General features: G+C 43.8%; 1 protein-coding gene across 2 annotated transcripts in view; it reads right to left on the bottom strand.

Annotated features, from left to right (window-relative positions):
- LOC112251528 (transient receptor potential cation channel subfamily M member 4) overlaps positions 1-18,191 on the bottom strand; it is an 88,639-nt gene extending 70,448 nt beyond the window's left edge. For both annotated transcript variants that reach the window (XM_024422515.1, XM_024422520.1), the window contains exon 1: positions 17,970-18,191. In XM_024422515.1, coding sequence (XP_024278283.1) covers positions 17,970-18,176 — 207 coding nt within the window. In that variant the 5' untranslated portion in view covers positions 18,177-18,191. The remainder of the gene's footprint in view (positions 1-17,969) is intronic.
- Positions 18,192-25,488: the final 7,297 nt, after the last annotated feature.

Genomic DNA, 25,488 nt, shown 5'->3' with positions numbered 1-25,488 from the left:
TACCTATCTTTCTGATTTTGTCCTGCCGTACATACAGGGGGGCAAAAAAGTATTTAGTCAGCCACCAATTGTGCAAGTTCTCCCACTTAAAAAGATGAGAGAGGCCTGTAATTGTCATCATAGGTACACTTCAACTATGACAGACAAAATTAGAAAAAAAATCCAGAAAAATCACACTGTAGGATTTTAATGAATTTATTTGCAAATTATGGTGGAAATAAGTAATTGGTCAATAACAAAAGTTTATCTCAATACTTTGTTATATACCCTTTGTTGGCAATGACAGAGGTCAAACGTTTTCTGTAAGTCTTCACAAGGTTTTCACACACTGTTGCTGGTATTTTGGCCCATTTCTCCATGCAGATCTCCTCTAGAGCAGTGATGTTTTGGGCTGTTGCTGGGCAACACGGACTTTCAACTCCCTCCAAAGATTTTCTATGGGGTTGAGATCTGGAGACTGGCTAGGCCACTCCAGGACCTTGAAATGCTTCTTACGAAGCCACTCCTTCGTTGCCCGGGCGGTGTGTTTGGGATCATTGTCATGCTGAAAGACCCAGCCACGGTTCATCTTCAATGCCCTTGCTGATGGCACCTACAAACAAGCAAGATTTCTGGCTCTCACATACCTGTAACTTCTTCTTTAAGAGGCTCCTCTGTCCTCCACTTGTTACCTGTATTAATGGCACCTGTTTGAACTAGTTATCAGTATAAAAGACACCTGTCCACAACCTCAAACAGTCACACTCCAAACACCACTATGGCCAAGACCAAAGAGCTGTTAAAGGACACCAGAAACTAAATTGTAGACCTGCACCAGGCTGGGAAGACTGAATCTGCAATAGGTAAGCAGCTTGGTTTGAAGAAATCAACTGTGGGAGCAATTATTAGGAATTGGAAGACATACAAGACCACTGATAATCTCCCTCGATCTGGGGCTCCACGCAAGATCTCACCCCGTGGGGTCAAAATAATCACAAGAACGGTGAGCAAAAATCCCAGAACCACACAGAGGGACCTAGTGAATGACCTGCAGAGAGCTGAGACCAAAGTAACAAAGCCTACCATCAGTAACACACTAGGCCGCCATGGTCAGATGAAACCAAAATATAACTTTTTGGTAAAAACTCAACTCGTCGTGTTTGGAGGACAAAGAATGCTGAGTTGCATCCAAAGAACACCATACGTACTGTGAAGCATGGGGGTGGAAACATCATGCTTTGGGGCTGTTTTTCTGAAAAGGGACCAGGACGACTGATCCGTGTAAAGGAAAGAATGAATGGGGCCATGTATCGTGAGATTTTGAGTGAAAACCTCCTTCCATCAGCAAGGGCATTGAAGATGAACCGTGGCTGGGTCTTTCAGCATGACAATGATCCCAAACACACCGCCCGGGCAACGAAGGAGTGGCTTCGTAAGAAGCATTTCAAGGTCCTGGAGTGGCCTAGCCAGTCTCCAGATCTCAACCCCATAGAAAATCTTTGGAGGGAGTTGAAAGTCCGTGTTGCCCAGCAACAGCCCAAAACATCACTGCTCTAGAGGAGATCTGCATGGAGGAATGGGCCAAAATACCAGCAACAGTGTGTGAAAACCTTGTGAAGACTTACAGAAAACGTTTGACCTCTGTCATTGCCAACAAAGGGTATATAACAAAGTATTGAGATAAACTTTTGTTATTGACCAATTACTTATTTTCCACCATAATTTGCAAATAAATTCATTAAAAATCCTACAATGTGATTTTCTGGATTTTTTTTCTCTCATTTTGTCTGTCATAGTTGAAGTGTACTTATGATGAAAATTACAGGCCTCTCTCATCTTTTTAAGTGGGAGAACTTGCACAATTGGTGGCTGACTAAATACTTTTTTGCCCCACTGTACCTACACGTACGCTACGGTCACAAGATGCAGGCCTCCTAATTGCCCCTAGACTTTCTAAGCAAACAGCTGGAGGCAGGGCTTTCTCCTATAGAGCTCCATTTTTATGAAATGGTATGCCTACCCATGTGAGAGACACAGACTCGATCTCAACCTTTAAGTCTTTATTAGGTCCTATGATTGGTGTGTAGTCTGGCCCAGGAGTGTGAAGACTGAACGAAAAGGCACTGGAGCAACAAACCACCCTTGCGGTCTCTGCCTGGCCGGTTCCCCTCTCTCCACTGGGATTTTCTGCCTCTAACTCTATCACAGGGGCTGAGTCACTGCCTTACTGGTGCTCTTCCATGCCGTCCCTAGGAGTGGTGCGTGATTTGAGTTGCTTGAGTCACTGACGTGGTCTTCCTGCCTGGGTTGGCGCCCCCCCTTGGGTTGTGCCGTGGCAGAGATCTTTGTGGGCTATACTCGGCCTTGTCTCAGGATGATAAGTTGGTGGTTGGAGATATCCCTCTAGTGGTGTGGGGGCTGTGCTTTGGCAAAGTGGGTGGGGTTATATCCGTCCTGTTTGGCCCTGTCCGGGGGTATCATCAGATGGGTCCACAGTGTCTCCCAACCCCTCCTGTCTCAGCCTCCAGTATTTATGCTGCAGTAGTCTGTGTCGTGGGGCTAGGGTCAGTCTGTTATATCTGGAGTATTTCTCCGGTCTTATCCGGTGTCCTGTGTGAATTTAAGTATGCGCTCTAATTCTCTCGTTCTCTCTCTCCCTCGGAGGACCTGAGCCCTAGGACCATGCCTCGGGACTACCTGGCATGATGACTCCTTGCTGTCCCCAGTCCACCTGGCCGTGCTGCGGTCTCAACTGTTCTGCCTGCGGCTATGGAAACCTGACCTGTTCACTGTGGTTACTATTATTTGACCATGCTGGTCATTTCTTAATATTTGAACATCTTGGCCATGTTCTGTTATAATCTGGCTAATCTGAAAACAAGACTCCCTAAATTTTATCAGCATATCGATTGCGCAACCAGGGGTGGAAAGACCCTGGATCATTGTTACTCTAACTTCCGCGACGCATATAAGGCCCTGCCCCGCCCCCCTTTCGGAAAAGCTGACCACGACTCCATTTTGTTGATCCCTGCCTACAGACAGAAACTAAAACAAGAAGCTCCCACGCTGAGGTCTGTCCAACGCTGGTCCGACCAAGCTGACTCCACACTCCAAAACTGCTTCCATCACGTGGACTGGGAGATGTTTCGTATTGCGTCAGACAATAACATTGACGAATACGCTGATACGGTGTGCGAGTTCATTAGAACGTGCGTTGAAGATGTCGTTCCCATAGCAACGATTAAAACATTCCCTAACCAGAAACCGTGGACTGATGGCAGCATTCGTGTGAAACTGAAGGCACGAACCACTGCTTTTAATCAGGGCAAGGTGTCTGGTAACATGGCTGAATACAAACAGTGCAGCTATTCCCTCCGCAAGGCTATCAAACAAGCTAAGCGCCAGTACAGAGACAAAGTAGAATCTCAATTCAACGGCTCAGACACAAGAGGTATGTGGCAGGGTCTACAGTCAATCATGGACTACAGGAAGAAACCCAGCCCAGTCACGGACCAGGATGTCTTGCTCCCAGGCAGACTAAATAACTTTTTTGCCCGCTTTGAGGACAATACAGTGCAACTGACACGGCCTGCAACGGAAACATGCGGTCTCTCCTTCACTGCAGCCGAAGTGAGTAAGACATTTAAACGTGTTAACCCTCGCAAGGCTGCAGGCCCAGACGGCATCCCCAGCCGCGCCCTCAGAGCATGCGCAGACCAGCTGGCCGGTGTGTTTACGGACATATTCAATCAATCCCTATACCAGTCTGCTGTTCCCACATGCTTCAAGAGGGCCACCATTGTTCCTGTTCCCAAGAAAGCTAAGGTAACTGAGCTAAACGACTACCGCCCGTAGCACTCACATCCGTCATCATGAAGTGCTTTGAGAGACTAGTCAAGGACCATATCACCTCCACCCTACCTGACACCCTTGACCCACTCCAATTTGCTTACCGCCCAAATAGGTCCACAGACGATGCAATCTCAACCACACTGCACACTGCCCTAACCCATCTGGACAAGAGGAATACCTATGTGAGAATGCTGTTCATCGACTACAGCTCGGCATTCAACACCATAGTACCCTCCAAGCTCGTCATCAAGCTCGAGACCCTGGGTCTCGACCCCGCCCTGTGCAACTGGGTACTGGACTTCCTGACGGGCCGCCCCAGGTGGTGAGGGTAGGCAACAACATCTCCTCCCCGCTGATCCTCAACACTGGGGCCCCACAAGGGTGCGTTCTGAGCCCTCTCCTGTACTCCCTGTTCACCCACGACTGCGTGGCCATGCACGCCTCCAACTCAATCATCAAGTTTGCGGACGACACAACAGTGGTAGGCTTGATTACCAACAACGACGAGACGGCCTACAGGGAGGAGGTGAGGGCCCTCGGAGTGTGGTGTCAGGAAAATAACCTCACACTCAACGTCAACAAAACTAAGGAGATGATTGTGGACTTCAGGAAACAGCAGAGGGAACACCCCCATCCACATCGATGGAACAGTAGTGGAGAGGGTAGCAAGTTTTAAGTTCCTCGGCATACACATCACAGACAAACTGAATTGGTCCACTCACACAGACAGCATCGTGAGGAAGGCGCAGCAGCGCCTCTTCAACCTCAGGAGGCTGAAGAAATTCGGCTTGTCACCAAAAGCACTCACAAACTTCTACAGATGCACAATCGAGAGCATCCTGGAGGGCTGTATCACCGCCTGGTATGGCAACTGCACCGCCCTCAACCGTAAGGCTCTCCAGAGGGTAGTGAGGTCTGCACAACGCATCACCGGGGGCAAACTACCTGCCCTCCAGGACACCTACACCACCCGATGCTACAGGAAGGCCATAAAGATCATCAAGGACATCAACCACCCGAGCCACTGCCTGTTCACCCCGCTGCCATCCAGAAGGCGAGGTCAGTACAGGTGCATCAAAGCTGGGACCGAGAGACTGAAAAACAGCTTCTATCTCAAGGCCATCAGACTGTTAAACAGCCACCACTAACATTGAGTGGCTACTGCCAACACACTGTCAATGACACTGACTCTACTCCAGCCACTTTAATCATGGGAATCGATGGGAAATGATGTAAATATATCACTAGCCACTTTAAACAATGCTACCTCATATAATGTTACTTACCCTACATTGTTCATCTCATATGCATACGTTGATACTGTACTCTATATCATCGACTGCATCCTTATGTAATACATGTATCACTAGCCACTTTAACTATGCCACTTGGTTTACATACTTATCTCATATGTATATACTGTACTGTATCTTGCCTATGCTGCTCTGTACCATCACTCATTCATATATCCTTATGTACATATTCTTTATCCCCTTACACTGTGTATGACAGTAGTTTTTTTTGGAATTGTTAGTTAGATTACTTGCTCGTTATTACTGCATTGTCGGAACTAGAAGCACAAGCATTTCGCTACACTCGCATTAACATCTGCTAACCATGTGTATGTGACAAATAAAATTTGATTTGATTTGATTTGATTTGATCTGCATCCAGCACAGCCAGAAGAGGACTGGCCACCCCTCCTAGCCTGGTTCCTCTCTAGGTTTCTTCCTAGGTTTTGGCCTTTCTAGGGAGTTTTTCCTAGCCACTGTGCTTCTACACCTGCATTGCTTGCTGTTTGGAGTTTTAGGCTGGGCTTCTGTACAGCACTTTGAGATATCAGCTGATGTACGAAGGGCTATATAAATACATTTGATTTGATTTGCTGGTAGGATATTCGTGATCGTAGGTCATCTATTTTGTTATTCAATGATTGTACGTTGGCTAATAGGACTGATGGTAGAAGCAGATCGCCCACTCGGCGTCGGATCCTTACAAGGCACCCCGACCAACGTCCCAGATATCTCTGACACTTTCTCACGCGAATGACGAGGATGTGGGCCTTGTCGGGCATCTGAAGTAAATCCTTCGCATCCGACTCGTTAAAGAAGAAATCTTCGTCCAGTTCGAGGTGAGTGATCGCTGTCCTGATATCCAGAAGCTCTTTTCGATCATAAAAGATGGCGGCAGAAACATTATGTACAAAATAAGTTACAAATGACACCAAAAAAAGTGATAAAACATTAAATTGTTGTATAAATACCAAATATCTGACATTGTATTCCCATTTTAACTTTGTTGTGCTTTTAAATGATTGAAAGCACAGTGATAATACATTTAGATGCCAAAGAAACCAACAATCAGACTGCTTTTCCATTGGAATTTGGTTGTGCTTTTAGACGGTTGAAAGCACACAATTCAACAAACTTCTGGCTGTCATTTTTGAGTGGGTGAATAAAGGTTGTAACCTCATTGATCAAGGTCTCAACCAAATATTACCCACATTTCCACGTTGAAATGACATGGGTGTGCTTAGTGGGCTAGGCCTATAGTTGTCAGGAAGTCTGTTGGCATAAAGGCAGGTCTCTATTTCAGTTAACACTTAATGTAGAAAGGTGTGATAGTGGATTGGAAGAGAAAGGGTGGGTCCGAGGGTGGAGGGGGAGCAGGCTGGGAGATAGAGAAGATTATCCACCTGACTGAAACCAGTTGGGTATGGATACACTTGTTTTCATGGGCTGGGTTCCTTCCATTCTTTATCAAACAGGGTCAACGTTGGGTGGGACCTCAGGCATCCTGCATTGTTAGTCGCTAACTCTGGACTGGTTCCTTTCCTTTGGCGCCAAGCTCTCTACCCTTTTCTGTGTTCACAAATCTGATAGGTAAAAGCAATGCAATTGGAACTCCACAGGCTTTTGAAAGACTAGTAGGGATCCGCTCCGTATATCTTAAATTGATCAAGTCCTCTAGCTCAGATCTGTGAACACTGTAGAGGGTTGGCACTAAGGGAAGGGGATAGGGACTGAAAGGGAACTGGGCCTTAGTCACGTCTTGGAGACCCATTTGGAGTCGTGTTATTTCCTGAACTCAAGGAAGTCACAGTACAATCTCCTGACGTTCTTCAATACACACATGTACACCGGGGACACACACTCACACACCCTCTGTTTAGCACAACACACATTCCGTTGCATTGATGAATCACAGATGCAGTACATTACAATATATAATGGCTGATCTCCTGTGAATAACTACAGTCGAGAATGGTCTTGAAAAATAAAATGTAGATTTTCCTTGGAAATGATGCCCATACTTTCCAATGAACCCACCCCAATGTAAACCTCCTGTTACTTTTCCAGGGGAAAGGTTCATTTTCCATTCCATACACGACTGTAGTAGTTATTCACAGGAGAACAACCATCATGTATAGTAATGCAATGTGTGTTGTGTTGAATCAGAGGGAATGTGTGTGCCATTGTGTGTGTGTGTGTGTGTGTGATGTGTGTATTGAAGAACCTTCGTCACATTTCCAAGGAAATGTTTGGTCTTTTATCGGTTGCCATCTAGTCTCCCCTGACCCATAGCATAGCACACAAACATCCTGTCATTACAACTAGCATACACAACCGGTGTGTGATCTCTGCAGGCTCTGGGAGGAGGCAACATAAAGACACAGTACAGGAAACTGTAGCCCTGCATTCTGACAACTCAGGAAACCCACTTCCTGACAGTCATGACTAAGATGGGTGTAAAAATGAAACTGTCTTGATGACCTCTACTAAACACTATGTACTGATTCAGGGATGTGTGACGGACCCCAGGGATGCCAGGGTAAAGGGGTTTTATTGTCACTACACATCATCATTTTAGGTACTTTTACAACAGGGTATGTGCTTTATTATTTTACGCACACAGTGACACGGAAACAACTTCTTTGTTGCTAGTTCTGATCCCTTGTGTCCATCTCCCTCTTTTTCTGAACCGGGATGTTGTAAACAACAGCCAATTCCAGGACATTGACATGTCTTATATGGGCAGAAAGCTTCTATTCTTGTTCATCTAAATGCAGTGTTAGATTTACAGTAGCTATTACAAAAAAACAATACCATGCTATTGTTTGAGAATAGTTCACAACAACAAAACACTTATCACGGAAACTGGTTTGATACATTCACCTCTAGGTAAATAATGTACTTACATTCAGTGATCTTGCTCTGATTTGTCATCCTGAGGGTCCCAGAGAAAAAAATGTAGTGTAGTTTTCTTTGAAAAAAATAAAATGTTATATTCAAATGTAGGAACTGGGTTCTACAATTTGACCCCACTGCTGTCTCTGGCGCCACACCCACCCCCCCGCCCGGCCATCTAGATGTGTGAAGGTTAGTGTCTTTTCTGTAGGGAAGCTTATGATCCATCATGTATGACATTCCTGGGAGTGTGTAAACTTTATTTTTGTATGTTCTCTATAGTTATGTACTTGAAAATGTATAAATTGACCAATCCGACCCATTTGGGCAAACTCCTGGCAGACTTGATACAAAATGTTGTGTTGTGATGTAATTCTTCACTGGATCAGTCTGAAACTTTGCACAAACAATGTGTTCTTGCATTTCAAAGATGGAACATAAAATAGAAAACGCATGTTTTTTTGTTTGTATTATCTTTTACTAGATCTAATGTGTTAATTTCACATTTCCACAACCATCAGTGTTTCCTTCAAATGGTATCAATAATATGCATATCCTTGCTTCCTGAGCTACAGGCAGTTAGATTTGAGTATGTCATTTTAGGCAAAATTGAAAAAAAGGGTCTGATCATTATTAATAGATTAGCCATGCCCAGTAGGCGGGCACCAGCAAGGTAATTAGAGGACACAAGGTAGCAGCAATTTGTTCGTTGGCAGGTCAATCATAGTCTTTAAGGGCCTTTTTAACAGCTGCCCAAAAATGTACACTATACATTTTAACATCTTGAAAAAGGTCATAAAACTAGGGACAGCTGACAAAAGCCTGTGTTGGACAGTCGAATCAAAGGCAATAAAAAGGTCTCTCAGTCTAGGACACCATGAAGGTGCCAGCTCAGCTGTGCCTACAGGGCTCGAGGGCCGCCCCGTGATGGAAGAACACGGAAGTCAAGGGCATTGTATTCGGTTACCCAGTAAGGAATGTACATAGTCAAAGGGCACAGCATGGAGGGCCACGTGTATGGTGAATGTCTCTGTGGCATGGCTGTAGGGTCGCTGGGGCCCACCAATGGGAGCTGAGTGAGGTGCAAGAAGCTGAAGGTGGTCTCCTGACCATAGCTGAAGGAGTGAAGGAGTGAGGCGTGCTGACCATGCTGTTGGGTGGCTCTCCTACCACAACTGAAGGAGATTACTCCTGTGCTGGTGGGAACCCCTGTGCTGGGTCAGACAGGGCTCCATAAACTGGGGGAGGCTTGGATCTTAAGGCATGACTTGTCTGGGCCCCAGAGACAAGTCAGGTGGTTCCCCAGGTGCGAGGGCCAAATGGTCTTCCAGCCCAGGAAGCGGGTAGACCCCCAGAACTGGAGACAGCAGGACTCTCGGGTCAGGGAATGGTGGGTCCCCCAGGCCAGGGGCTGAGGGCCTAGCAGGGTATGAATCTCAGGGCCTGACAGGGGACTTACTACTAAGGCTTAGAACCAAGTATGGCAGGAGACTGTGAACTAAGCTGAGCAGGGAACTTGGTGCCTGGCACTAGGACAGGAGACTTGGCTCTGGCTGTGGCTTGGGCTGCTAGAGGCATGGACTCAGAACCTAGCAGCTAAACTTGCTAGAGGCATGGACTCGGAGCCTAACAGAACAGGAGACACAGGGTGTAGAACCAGGGTAGGAGGTTTGGTGTGTAGCACTAAGGGAGCTGACTGTTTGCCGACTGAGGCTGGGGGCTGCGGACCAACTGAGAGCAGAGGCTGCGGACAACCCAAAGCCTGGTGGAAACTGAATCTGAACCTGAGAGGGAGAACGACTCTGAACCTGACAGGGAAACTGGCTCTGGACCTGACAGGGAAACTGGCTCTGGACCTGACAGGGAAACTGGCTCTGGACCTGACAGGGAAACTGGCTCTGGACCTGACAGGGAAACTGGCTCTGGACCTGACAGGGAAACTGGCTCTGGACCTGACAGAGAAACTGGCTCTGGACCTGACAGGGAAACTGGCTCTGGACCTGACAGGGAAACTGGCTCTGGACCTGACAGGGAAAACCACGGAGTGCTCGGAGAGCATTAGAGCTCTGGGCCTACTCCAGGAACTGGTAACTCTGAGCCTAGCCGGGCAGCCACCTGATAACCCACCTGGGCTAGGAACTGAGGGCCGACTAGTGCTGGAGACAACATATCTAGTACAGCTGGACACTGAAGACCTAGTGCTCAGGGAGCTGCAGGCTGACTATGTTTGAAGACAGTGAGCCTAGTGCAGCGAACTCTGGGCTTAATAGGTCAGGAGCCTAAACCTGGTGGGCTAGGCAACTGGCTACCAACTAAGACAGAGGGCTGAGATCTGAGCAGGGCAGGTAACTTATAGCCTAGCATGGCAGGGGGCTCTAAGCCTGGCAGGATAGGAAGCTGCATACCCAATAAGGTAGGAGACCCGATCCGTGCAGGACAGGAGACTGTAGACCTGCAGATGGGGCAGCTAACTTAGGGCCTAGTAGTGTCAATTTCCCTCACTTCATCAGATTAGCCACACCCAATAGGTAATTAGAGAACACGGGGTTTTATTTTTGAATTTTTGAACCTTTATTTATTTAACTAGGCAAGTCAGTTAAGAACAAATTCTTCTTTACAATGGACGGCCTACCCCGGCCAAACCCGGACGACGGTGGGCCAATTGTGCGCCGCCCTATGGGACTCCAAATTACGGCCGGATGTGATACATCCTGGATCCGAACCAGAGACTGTAGTGACGCCTCTTGCATTGAGATGCAGTGCCTTAGACTGCTGGGCAGGTCAATCATGGTCTGTAAGGGTGTGGTCTGGGACATATTTAATTTTTAATATGACTAAGGCTACATTACTTATTTGATTTAGATCCTATTGGAGCAAAGTGCCTCTTGTCCGCTTAAACCTGTTTTGAGTTCTGTTTCTTGATTTCGTTCCTGGTTGTTCATCTCAAATATTTCTCATATCGTATAAGTTAGACATTTCTGAGACAAAGGTCTAGTTCTATTTAATTCAGTGCCTGATCAGCTGATCAATGCTGCTGATTTTAAAATACAGTTATTAGGGCTGTCAAACGATAACTAAATGTCATTTTTTAACTTACAGGATTTTCTGTAATTTAAAGGACAACTCTGCCACTTTTCAACATTATATTATTTATCTCCAGCACCAAACCAGTATTTACATTTGCAAAAACGAAGCATGTCTAAGTTATGTCAAAAAAATATAACATTCAAAAGTTCTACCCGATGACATCATCAAAAGTTTTAATATTTTAAAATCATTGATTTTCAAACACTACATTTGCGGTGACGTGGGGAGAGAATACCGTCGCTCTGGCTAGAAACTCGATGCAGATTTTGAAAATCAGTTTTTTCTTACTTTACAGAGAAGCATTTTTTTAGGACCTCGTCTCGTCTTCGTCTTGTCTTTTTAACCACAAATCATAGAAACGAATGGCGTCAGTTCAGCTAAACCTAGAGTATGGCAAAGTGAGGTCGTGTTGGGGTGGACGTTGAAGCTCATTTACTGCATTTCTACACAATTTAAAAACTCTAAAATGCTATTTGGAGAACAGCAACAACAGTAAAATGACCCCAGCCATTAATTATCACTGCAATATTAGGTTTAAAGATCTGTAGAACAGCATGTACAATGTCAACCACTACTCAACCTCTTCATAAATGTACTCATTTACTTGTGGAACAGCGCATACAGTGCAACATGAAATAGATGCATAATACACGCTATTAAGTCACAACAAGGTCAACTTCAAATGCTGACATCAATGTGAAAGTAACCGCTGTGTAAAACAGCTTTTTTATTCCTTATTTTAACAGGTAAGTTGACTGAGAACACATTCTCATTTACAGCAACGACCTGGGGAATAGTTACAGGGAGAGGAGGGAGATGAATGAGCCAATTGTAAGCTGGGGATGATTAGGTGGCCATGATGGTATGAGGGCCAGATTGGGAATGCAGCTAGGACACCAGGGATAACACCCCTACACTTACGATTAGTGCCATGGGATCTTTAGTGATCACAGAGAGTCAGGACACCCGTTTAACTTCCCATCTGAAAGACGGCACCCTACCCAGGGCAATGTCCCCAATCACTGCCCTGGGGGGAAAAGTTGCCTCCTACTGGCCACCCAACACCTGATCTCCCATCCAGGGACTGACCAGGACCAACCCAGCTTAGCAGAGGCAAGCCAGCAGTGGGATGCAGGGTGGTATGCTACTGGCCACGAATGCTAACTTACTTAGGCCTACAATTGACAAAAACGCATGAAGAAAAACAAACTCAAACAAAGAATGACGAAAATCATGAAATACATAAGGAAAATCTACACATGCCTTTCTAAAGGGAGCTTTACATGTCACCTTGTCAAACCTATCCCACTGGGCACAGATGTTAATTCAATGTCTATTCCACATTGGTTCATGTAATTTCATTGAAATTACATTGAAACAACGTTTATTCAACCAGTGTGTGCCCAGTGGGTATGTATTTCGGTTAGTCAAATGTTCTCTGATTTGCGCTTCATTCAGAGATGTTCCTCCAAATGTGTGCACCAGACCCAGCACCAGGATAAAGTAACTAAAGTGGGAGTATCAGAACAACGGACAGTGCTCTTCACACTTAAGCAAGGCCATTTAGGTAATGAATATAGGCTACAAAATAGATAGGCTGTTTGTAATAGGTGAATTACCCTATGTAATGCAGCCATACACACAGCAAAAATAACGCAAACGAAATGCTGTTAGTAGCAGTCTAGTTATTCATGCATGCAAACAAAAATACTGAATAGCAGGTTGGCTTAGAATAACGACACAACTGTGAATGCGAACAAATGAATAGGAACAGTACATTTAGGATAATTACATTAACAGTAAACAAAAAGGTGAATGGAGATCCAAATAACCAAACCATAAACTACAGCCTACTACAGTGAGATGCAGCCATGCTCAGCTGTCTTGCCAAACAAATAGGCATATAGGACAGCTTCAAACATGGAAAATCATGCCGCTGATGAGTACAGCAACACGTTGTGATATGGCACAATTACACTTCTCTGGATACAATTCTACCCACATAATCAATTAAGCAATACCAGCCTGCCATAAACACGTTTCCAGTTCCATTTACAACCACAAAAACCAATAGGCTACCAAGAAAACCATAATAGAATGTATCTATTTCTAAGATAAAACATGTCCAGCGCTATTCAGAAAGTATTCATACCCCTTAACTTACTCCACATTTTATTGTGTTCCAGCCTGGATTCAAAATGTCTCACCTTTCTACACACAATACATCATAAGGACAAAGTGAAAACATGTTTAGAATTGTTTGCAAATTCATTGAAAATGAAAAGCTGAAACATCTAATTTACATAAGTATTCACACCCATTTACTATGACCCTCCAAATTGTGCTCAGGTGCATCCAATTTCCTTTGATAATCCTTGAGATGTCACTACAAATTGGTTGGAGTCCACTTGTTGCCAATTTAATTGTTTGGACATGATTTATAAAGAAACACCTGTCTATATACGGTCCTACAGTGGACAGTGCATGTCAGAGCACAAACTATACCATGAAGTCCAAGGAAATGTGGCAGATATCTGTGGAAGGGTATAAAACAATTTCTTGAGTGTTGAAAGTGTCCAAGAGCACAGTGGTCTCCATCATTAGGAAAGTGAAAAAAATATGGCACTACCTGGACTCTTCATAGAGCTGGCCATCTGATCAAACTGAACAACCGGGCAAGAAGGACCTTGGGTCAGGGAAGTGACCAAAAATCCAACTGGAAACACTTATCTCCCTCACTAGCTTTAAGCACCAACTGTAAGAGCAGCTCACAGATTACTGCACCTGTACATAGCCCACCTATAATTTAGCCCAAACAACTACCTCTTTCCCAACTGTATTTAATTTTTATTTATTTATTTATTTTGCTCCTTTGTACCCCATTATTTGTATTTCTACTTTGCACATTCTTCCATTGCAAATCTACCATTCCAGTGTTTTACTTGCTATATTGTATTTACTTTGCCACCATGGCCTTTTTTGCCTTTACCTCCCTTCTCACCTCATTTGCTCACATTGTATATAGACTTGTTTATACTGTGTTATTGACTGTATGTTTGTTTTACTCCATGTGTAACTCTGTGTCGTTGTATCTGTCGAACTGCTTTGCTTTATCTTGGCCAGGTCGCAATTGTAAATGAGAACTTGTTCTCAACTTGCCTACCTTGTTAAATAGAGGTTAATTTTTTTTAAATTTTTAAAAATAAAAATGGCCACTGACAGAACTACAGAGTTCCTTGGCTAAGGTGGGAGAACCTGCCAGAAGTAAAACAGTCTCTATAGCACTTCACCAAACTTGGCTTTATGGTAGAGTGGCCAAATGGAAGCCACTCCTCAGTAAAAGGCACATGACAGCCCGCTTGGAGTTTGCCAAAATGCACCTAAAGACTCTCAGACCATGAGAAACAAGATTCTCTGGTCTGATGAAACTAAGATTGAACTCTTTGGCCTGAATACCAAGCGTCACGTCTGGAGGAAACCTGGCACCATCCCTACGATGAAGTAAGGGTGGCAGCAGCATCATGCTGTGGGGATGTTTTTCAGCAGAAGGGACTGGGAGACTAGTCAGGAACGAGGGAAATATGAATGGAGCAAAATACAGAGAGATCCTTGATGAAAACCTTTCTCCAAAGCGCTCAGGACCTCAGACTGGAGCGAAGGTTCACCTTCCAACAGGACAACAACCCTAAGCAAACAGCCAAGACAACGCAGGAGTGGTTTTGGGACATGTCTCTGAATGTCCTTGAGTGGCCCAGCCAGAGCCCAGACTTGAACCCTATCGAACATCTCTGAAGAGACCTGAAAATAGCTGTGTAGCGACGCTCCCCATCCAACCTGACAGAGCTTGAGAGGATCTGCAGAGAAGAATGGGAGAAACTCCCCAAATACAAGTGTGCCAAGCTTGTAGCGTCATACCCAAGAAGACTCGAGGCTGTAATCGCTGCCAAAGGTGCTTCACAACATAGTACTGAGTAAAGGGTCTGAACACTTATGTAAATAAAATCTGTTTTTTATTTTGAATACATTTTTATTAATTTTTTTCCACAAAATGTAGAAAAACTCAAGGAGGTCTGAATCGTTTCCGAATACCCTGTATACCCAGGGTTGTTATTTGGGTTCTTGCATTGGAATTACATTGAATGGTGCTTATATCATGCTACACCACAATAAACATAAACAATAAACAGTTCAAATGACACCACCATTGAGTGCTTTTGATCAAGTGACAGGTGGGTGTGAAATCTCCACTGCGCTCTATTAACGCCATGGACAGCGCCCTACACACTAAAGCAAAGCCGATGAAAACCTATGCTGGTGTCATGATGTGGCCCTTTCTGGGTGTAGATCGTGGCTTCCCCCTCTCTCACTCTCTCCTACACCCAGGTTCGGTTGTCTCAGGTCATAAATTCCTGCCGGAGAGTCTCTCCACCTGGTCATGCAGAGAGACAGACCACAGAGTGAACAAAGGATTTCACGTGGCCGAACTCCTAAATCCCCAAAATGGGAAAATGAAACTATATGTCCACTTGTGAGAATGTGGGACGGGTCCGTGGACACTTAAGGGACAGTTATGTTGAGTGTGTTTCATTTGGTGACCTCACGAAGGACAGGAAACACACAACTATATCTCTGAACGTGTACATTTCTCAATTATGGTGTTTGCATCTAATTCTTGTATAAAATGAATAAGTAAAGATTAAACTATTTGTGAAATTATGTAATGTGATGTTAACCTTTTTAATTTTGAGAGAATTGTATTCCCTATAAAGTTTAACTAGTCAGCGGCCATGCCCCCTTGAGCACAGACATGATCTGGCGTCATGAAACCGCCTCTTCTACTGTTACGAATACAAGCCCCTCCTAAGAAAATCCACTCCAGACTAAGCAAACCCACAGCGTGAGCTGTGATTGCGAATAGTTAAGACCAAAAACCTCAGTGTAAGCGAAGGTTGCAATGGTTGTTGAATTCCTAACCATACCATGTGGAGCATTTGCTACATGGCTGGAAATGGTTAAACTCTGAGACTATCGATCCCTACAGAATACGAGCAAATCTTAGATACGAAGTACTAGTCTGCAGCTAGAAATTACATAAACCGAGGACGAGAATACAGACAACCGCCGAAACATCTATTCTAAGAGAACATTTCTGAATGGTACTCTAACCACAAAATACTTTGATCTTCAAGGAAACAGAAAGAGAGAGAGACTTGGATGAACACTCCAGCAGACGGACCAGATTCCAACAGAGAAGACAACAATGATATACACCCGTAACTATGTAATTATTCTCAAATGAGCGGATTAGCATTTCAATGTACAGTCGTGGCCAAAGGTTTTGAGAATGACACAAATATTAATTTCCACAAAGTTAGCTGCTTCAGTGTCTTTAGATATTTTTGTCAGATGTTACTATGGAATACTGAAGTATAATTACAAGCATTTCATATGTGTCAAAGGCTTTTATTGACAATTACATGAAGTTGATGCAAAGAGTCAATATTTGCAGTGTTGACCCTTCTTTTTCAAGACCTCTGCAATCTTCCCTGGCATGCTGTCAATTAACTTCTGGGCCACATCCTGACTAATGGCAGCCCATTCTTGCATAATAAATGCTTGGAGTTTGTCAGAATTTGTGAGGTTTTGTTTGTCCACCCACCTCTTGAGAATTGAGCACAAGTTCTCAATGGGATTAAGGCCTGGGGAGTTTCCTGGCCATGGACCCAAAATATTGGTTCAACAATTAAACCGCTCTCCTTGAAGTTCTTGATGATCCGATAAATGGTTGATTTAGGTGCAATCTTACTGGCAGCAATATCCTTGCCTGTGAAGCTCTTTTTGTGCAATGCAATGATGACGGCACGTTTCCTTGCAGATAACCATGATTGATTGAGGAAGAACAATGATTCCAAGCACTACCCTCCTTTTGAAGCTTCCAGTCTGTTATTCAAACTCAAAAAGCATAACAGAGTGATCTCCAGCCTTGTCCTCGTCAACACTCACACCTGTGTTAACGAGACATGATGTCAGCTGGTCCTTTTGTGGCAGGGCTGAAATGTAGTGGAAATGTTTTAGGGGATTCAGTTCATTTGCATGGCAAAGAGGGACTTTGCAATTAATTTCAATTAATCTGATCACTATTCATAACATTCTGGAGTATATGCAAATTGCCATCATAGAAACTCAGGCAGCAGACTTTGTGAAAATGTATATTTGTGTCATTCTCCAAACTTTTGCCACGACTGTATATAATTATAGACTGTGTAATGAATCAATGTTGTCTTCCTCGCTCTTTCTCAGTCCACACCCCCTTCCCTTTGTCCACCAAGCTGTCATATCGGTTTAGCCCACTAGGGAATCTTCCCTATCATTGTTAGTAACCAATATCTACTGTTTGTTTGTTTATGCATTTCTGTGATTATTTAGTTAGTTAGTAAATAAATGATTCAGCCAATTGGTGTATGGATGATTTATAGTAAAGGCTGGGTTTGTTCAGATAACAATTTACGACATTCAGATGAGACTGACGTGAGGTAAAGAATAATTAATTAATAGAAGACTAATTGATGAGATATTAACATTTCTGAAGAGTTATATTCAGAAAATTATAACTTTGTAAACTGAAGATTTTCCGTGGTGCCCTGACTTCCTAGTTAATTACATTTACATAATTAGTTTAATCACGTAATAATAATTAGAGAATTAATTTGATAAAATAAGTTTTCACCTTAAATGATGTCAAAGACACGACACTGGCTAAGGATGCCATTTTGCCATTTAATACCCTACATGTTTGCTGAAATGACACCAGTGGCTGTGCCACAAAGATTTTGATCAAAACCAACCAGCTAGATTGTTTCTTACCTTTTCAGAAGAGTTCCAGCCTCCTTGATGCTTTGTGGAACTTTCATTCCATTCTCCCCGAAATCTTCTTGTAAGATCTCCCTCAAATTCCAGTTGGATTAGTTGAGCTTTCCTGGTGTAGCATGCTTCTTCTGTGCTAACTGAACAAGTTTGTAAAAGTGGAAAATTAGTTCTCGCATGTAGCTGAGGATGCCTCACTCCTTTCATTTTGAATATCGTGGGACGTGTGTGTGGCATTGTTGGGTATATGGTGCTAAACACCTTGGCAAACTCCTTGTCATTTCAGAGAGTATTTTCCATCATAGACAGAAAAGGTCCACTGCCCCCCTCCCCTCTTGACTCTCGTCCAATGTCCCCCTTGATGATTAACACAATCGCAGACAAATACATTTGATTTCTTGCCAGCTGCCCATCATTAACAAAAGTTGACAGCGATTTTCCCATAGCACTTCAAACTTGTTTTTCTTTCCACATTGCAGTGCATTTCAAGCAAAACAACAGCAGACTTAACAAAAACATGAACAACAACAGGGGTGGGCTCAAGGAAGGGAAAGAGTGTGATGTATCTGTGTTTGGGGAGGGTAGGGTTGGGGTTTGGATACAAACCTGATTTAAGGTAAGGGGTGGGTTAGGGGTAAGGATGCAAAACCAGTTTAGGGTAAGGTAACGGTTTGGGTGGTGATCAGTATGGTGCAATGGGGTTGTGTCTTTATAGTGTATTGCTTTGCTTTGCTTGTATGTATGTGTGTATGTGTGGGAGGGGGGCTTATGGGTAGGCCTTGTCAAAGAGGTGGGGCTTTAGGAGGAACTGAAAGATGGTGGAGTCAGTAATGGATGACTGGACAAAGGGTGCTTGGACCTGGGGATGACAAGGTGGCCTTCTGTGGTGGGATGGTGTGCTCGTGTGGGTTGGTAGGGGAGAATAAGGTCTGAGAGGTGAAGGTCAGAAGGAGGATCTTGCAATCAATATAGATATTGCAACATAGTAGCCAACAAGGGGGCAGCTTGTGCAAATGTTTCCCGGGCCAGCTTGCCCACCTCCAATGTTCCCACTAAGCTGTGGGCATGTGAATCCAGGCAGTACTACAGCGCAGCTCCCCGGGACTGCTGTGCATAGCACAGAAGAAATATCAGCCAACAGAGAAAAGCACGAGATTGAACTTCACTGGAATATTCTCTGTTAGGTAACACTATCAACATTCCCCTTGACTGTATCAATTGTGATAGAATCAAAGCAATATTAGCCACTTTCAATGCAACATACCGAAACAAAACTAAATTTGCAAGAGATTTTGTTGTAGGCAGAAGGCATCAGAGTAGGATTCTATTGTGCATGAATCAGCCCATACTTGACACAGACCTGTGCGGCATAACCAATCAGAGCTGCAGTAGACCTATATGCAAATAGACCATTTCAATATATGGATCTGTGCCATTCACGTTGAACTGGACTGTGTTTACAGCTGTGGTCATGAGTAGATGCGCTTGTTTTGAGATCAAAGCAAGAGCTGCATGTAGCCGCATGTGCACATTTTGTTTGCTAGTCCTTTGCTAGTTTGAGTTATTAGACCAGTTATAGATCATTTGTAGTCAGCAATAGGGGAATGATTGCTTCCTAAAAGAGCAGAAAACGGGTACATCTCTAGACAACTTTGAAAATAGCTTTTTTTTTGTCTTAAAGGGGCAGTGTTGTATTTTGAGACACGCGTAGCCAATAAGCAGAGGGTAGCATCATTTGTAATAATGGTATGGGAATAATAATGCATTCTATTTTGTAAAATGATTTTTGCATCAAACAATACGACAACATTTTCAGTCACCTTGTCTGAAGAAGAAGTGGAAAACAGGTTAATGTCAAGCCCTGCATGTTTTTTTCAAAAGACTCATGGAATTTAGGCCTACATTGAGCACCACACATTGGCTGCTAATGTAAGTATTTCCTTGTTAAAATGTTTTGGGATGCATTTTCTCCATTGTTTTTGTGGTAGGTCACTGGTAGGCCTACATTACGATCAAATAGCCACAGCAGCCTACATGGCCACTGTTAAGACTAACTTAAAGTGGGTACAGACTCAGTGTTCAAATTAAAAGTGTGCTGGAAGTTGCACAGAATTTTTGCACTCAGCAGACCTGAAATTTGCTCAGTACCAAAAAAAATAGAGGGAACATTACCCACCTCCCAATTCAATTAACCCCTGGCTATCAGATTACAATAAGGTTTAAGAGTTCAAATGCAGACACCAAATACGAAGCAATTTGCGCACTGCCTAAATGGCTGAAAGGCAAAACAAACTGGCAGTGTCTCTAATTTCTAAAAGTGAGAAAAAAGGCTGCAAGCTGGCAGCTGCCCTCCGAGCGATGCTTTGCATGGTCCTAAAGCCAGCCAATGCTAAACAGCCATTTCATTTTAATCAGGATTGGAATGATTTACTTTTTTTGTAGGGCTTACTTTACATTTTTGTTCTTGTGCTAGGGTATGGCGACTGCCCCTGATAGAATTGCGCGACGTTTTCACAAACTCAGCAAAAAAAGAAACGTCCTCTCACTGTCAACTGCGTTTATTTTCAGCAAACTTAAACTTCTTATGGCTTGGGGGCAGTATTTCGACGTCTGGATGAGAAGCGTGCCCAAAGTAAACTGCCTGTTACTCAGGATATGCATATAATTGGTAGATTTGGATAGAAAACACTCGAAAGTTTACAAAACTGTTAAAATAATGCATGATGGTGAAAACCTCAGGAAAATCCATCCTGACATCCATTTTCAATTGAATGCCTATAAAGTATCTAATGGGTTAGGACCCAGATTGCAGTTCCTATGGCTTCCACTAGATGTCAGGTCTTTAGACATTGTTTCAGGCTTGTTTTCTGAAAAATGAAGAAGAATGAGACCTTTGTCAGTGGACTGTAGAATCATGCAGTGCTGGTTTGCGCACATGACCGAGTGCGCGCCCTTCATTGTTTTTCCTTTCTAATGAATACGCTATTGTCCAGTTTAAATATGATCGATTATTTAGACAATTGACAACCTGAGGATTAATTATAAACATCGTTTGACATGTTTTGACAAACTTTACCGGTACTATTAGGATGTATTCGTCTGCATGTTTTGACCGCCTTTGAGCCAGTGAATTACTGAACAAAACACGCCAACAAAACTGAGTTTTGGGGATAAAAAGGTGGACTTTATCGAACAAAACAAACATTTATTGTGTAGCTGGGACTCTCGTGACTGCAACCATATGAAGATCTTCAAAGTTAAGTGATGAATTTTATCGCTATTTTTGACTTTGACTGTAATTCCTTTACTTGGTTGTAAAATGTTTGTATGCTTTTGTAAGCTGGGCGCTGTCCTCAGATAATCGCATGGTATGCTTTTGCCGTAAAGCTTTTCTGAGATCTGACAAAGCGGCTGGATTAACAAGAAGTTCATCTTTATGCCGATGTACAACACTTGTATTTTTTATGAATGTTTATTATGGCTATTTCTGTATTTTGAATTTGGCCGAATTTCACAGGATGTTGTCGAGGTGGGTCGCTAGTGGAACGCCTGCGCCAGAAAGGTTAACATGTGTAAATATTTGTATGAACATAACAAGATTCAACAACAGACATAAACTGAACAAGTTCCACAGACATGTGACTAACAGAAATGGAATAATGTGTCCCTGAACAAAGGGGGGGGGGGTCAAAATCAAAAGTAAGTCAGTATCTGGTCTGGCCACCAGCTGCATTAAGTACTGCAGTGAATCTCATCCTCATGGACTGCACCAGATTTGCCAGTTCTTGCTGTGAGATGTTACCCTACTCTTCCACCAAGGCACCTGCAAGTTCCCGGACATTTCTGGGGGGAATGGCCCTAGCCCTCACCCTCCGATCCAACAGGTCCCAGATGTGCTCAATGGGATTGAGATCCGGGCTCTTCGCTGGCCATGGCAGAACACTGACATTCCTGTCTTGCAAGAAATCACACACAGAACGAGCAGTATGGCTGGTGGCATTGTCTTGCTGGAGGGTCATGTCAGGATGAGCCTGCAGGAAGGGTACCACATGAGGGAGAAGGATGTCTTCCCTGTAACGCACAGCGTTGAGATGACCTGCAATGACAACAAGGTCAGTCAGATGACGCTGTGACACACCGCCCCAGACCATGATGGACCCTCCACCTCCAAATCGATCCCGCTCCAGAGTACAGGCCTCGGTGTAGTGCTCATTCCTTCAACGATAAATGAGAATCCGACCATCACCCCGGGTGAGACAAAACCGCGACTCGCCAGTGAAGAGCACTTTTTGGATGTACCGATCCTGTGCAAGTGTTGTTACACGTGGTCTGCCACTACGAGGACGATCTGCTGTCTATCTTGTCTCCCAGTAGTGCAGTCTTATGCGTCTCATAGTACAGACATTGCAATTTATTGCCCTGGCCACATCTGCAGTCCTCATGCCTCCTTGCAGCATGCCTAAGGCACGTTCACACAGATGAGCAGGGACCCTGGGCATATTTCTTTTGTTTTGTTTTCAGTCAGTAAAAAGGCCTTTTTAGTGCCCTAAGTTTTCATAACTGTGCCCTTAATTGCCTATCGTCTAAGCTGTTAGTGTCTTAACGACCGTTCCACAGGTGCATGTTCATTAATTGTTTATGGTTCATTGAACAAGCATGGGAAACAGTGTTTAAACCCTTTACAATGAAGATCTGTGAAGTTATTTGGAATTTTACAAATTATCTTTGAAAGACAGGGTCATGAAAAAGGGATGTTTCTTTTTTTGCTGAGTTTATGTAGACACTGGTTTAGTGCTGGAGATTATGAATGAGGTTGAAAAGTGGCCGAGTTCATACAAAAGTGAGGTCTTGAGTGTGCCTAAAGTAATGGTTAGCAAATTAGGTCAATTGAGAAAGCTCACTTTATTTCAAATCAAATTTGATTGGTCACATACACATGGTTAGCAGATGTTAATGCGAGTGTAGCGAAATGCTTGTGCTTCTAGTTTCCAACAGTGCAGTAATATCTAACAAGTAATCTAACAATTCCCCAACAACTACCTAATACACACAAATCTAAAGAGGTGAATGAGAATATGTCCATTTAAGTATATGGATGAGCAATGGCTGAGCGGCATAGGCAAGGTGCAGTAGATGGTATAAAATTCAGTATATACATGTGATATGAGTAATGTAAGATATGTAAACATTCAAGTGGCATCATTTAAAGTGGCATTGTTTAAAGTGACTAGTGATCCATTTATTAAAGTGTCCAGTGAGTGGGTCTCAATGTAGGCAGCAGCCTCTCTGAGTTAGTGATTGCTGTTTAGCAGTCTGATGGCCTTGAGACAGAAGCTGTTTTTCAATCTTTCAGTCCAAGCTTTGATGCACCTGTACTGACCTCGCCTTCTGGATGATAGCGGTGTGAACAGGCAGTGGCTCAGGTGGTTGTTGTCCTTGATGATCTTTTTGGCCTTCCTGTGACATCTGGTTCTGTAGGTGTCATGGAGGGCAAGTAGTTTGCCCCCGATGATGTGTTGTGCAGACCGCACCACCCTCTGGAGAGCCTTGCGGTTGAAGTCGGTGCATTTGCCGTACCAGGCTGTAATACAGCCTGACAGGATGATCTCGATTGTGCATCTGGAAAAGTTTGTCAGGGTTTTGGATGACAAGCCAATTTCTGAGTGTGGACCATTTCAGTTTATCTGTGATGTGTATGCCCAGGAACTTAAAACTTTCCACCTTCTCCACTGCTGGCCATTCGATGTGGATTAGCGGGTGCTCCCTCTGCTGTTTCCTGAAGTCCACGATCATCTCCTTTGTTTTGTTGACATTTAGTAAGAGGTTGTTTTACTGACACCACACTCTGAGTGCCCTCACCTCCTCCCTGTAGGCTGTCTCGTCGTTGTTGGTGATCAGGCCCACTACTGTTGTGTCGTCTGCAAACTTGATGACTGAGTTGGAGGCATGCATGGCCACGCAGTCGTGTGTGAACAAGGAGTACAGGAGAGGGTTGAGCACACACCCTTGTGGGGCCCCAGTGTTGAGGGTCAGCAAAGTGGAGATGTTTCCTACCTTCACCACCTGGGGGTGGCCCAGGACCCAGTTGCACAGGGCAGGGTTGAGACCCAGGGCCACCAGCTTGATGATGAGCTTGGAGGGTACTATGGTGTTGAATGCTGTGCTGTAATAAATGAACAGCATTCTTACATAGGTATTCTTTTTGTCCAGATGGGATAGGGCAGTGTGCAGTGTGATGGCGATTGCGTCATCTGTGGACCTGTTGGGGCGGTATGCAAACTGAAGTGGGTGTAGAGTGGCCGGTAAGGTGGCGGTGATATGATCCTTGACTAGCCTCTCAAAGCACCTCATGAGGACAGAAGTAAATGCTACAGGGTGGTAGTCATTTAGTTCAGTTATCTTTGCCTTCTTGGGTACAGGAACAATGGTAGCCATCTTGAAGCATGTGGGGACAACAGACTGAGATAGGGAGCGATTGAATATGTCCGTAACACACCAGCCAGCTGGTCTGCAAATGCTCTGATGACACTAGGGATGCCGTCCAGGCCAGAAACCTTGCGAGGGTTAACAAGTTTAAATGTTTTACTCATATCAGCCATGGAGAAGGAGGGGGGGACGCAGTCTTTGTTAGCGAGCCGCGACAATAGCACTGTATTATCCTCAAAGCGGGCAAAGAATGTGTTTAGTTTGTCTGGAAGCGTGACGCCTGTGTCCATGACACATCTAGATTTCGCCTGTATAGATAATGTATTTTGGATGTTTTCAATGTATTTTCTACAATTTCAGAAAATATCATTAAATCGTGATTAAAAAGAAAGTGGTGCACTAAACATTACAAAACATTTATAAAAACTGATCAACTCTGACAGCCCTAATAATTATATACTTACATAGTTCTGAGGTGGTCTTGATGTTGCTTGGAGTTAACTCGTTTGGGACTATTCCATTGGTTCCAATTCTGACTGCCTGACTTGTCAAACTCTTGTAGAGATAAACTGACTGGAGTGTTCACCCACTAACAGAGATTACAGGAGACCTGACAATGAAAGGAACAAGCGCGTTGATACATGCAACACAGTTCACACATCCCTGGCACCCAACATGCATGCATTGACTCACCACATAGCTTCAACTTCCAATATGTAGAAGACTTCATTTTCATGGTTGCTTTTAACGTGAGCTCTGATGTCACAAGTCATATGCTTTCAATGTTTCATTTGATGTCCGTTTATTGACGGATAATGTACTAGAAAAATGACTCACTAACACTAATATAAACCAATGAAGGCTAACCACAGAGTAATAGTGTCAAATTGCATCTCAAAACCAATCTAAGTTTTGCAGTTCCCTACTTTAATGGGTAGGGTAAGAATTGTGTGGCAGATAAAACTGATCCTAGATCTGCCTGTGTGTATGACAGAAAGGGATACACAGAGATACACGCAATTACTTTAGGGTTCAAAGTAGCTCTTTTAACTAAAGTGTCGACATGCTTACATAACTTGAACATTACCTACAG

This window comes from Oncorhynchus tshawytscha, linkage group LG09 (assembly GCF_018296145.1).
Source record: "Oncorhynchus tshawytscha isolate Ot180627B linkage group LG09, Otsh_v2.0, whole genome shotgun sequence".
NCBI lineage: Eukaryota > Metazoa > Chordata > Actinopteri > Salmoniformes > Salmonidae > Oncorhynchus > Oncorhynchus tshawytscha.
Note: the sequence above shows the minus strand (reverse complement) of the source record. Positions and strands in the feature narration are given on the sequence as shown.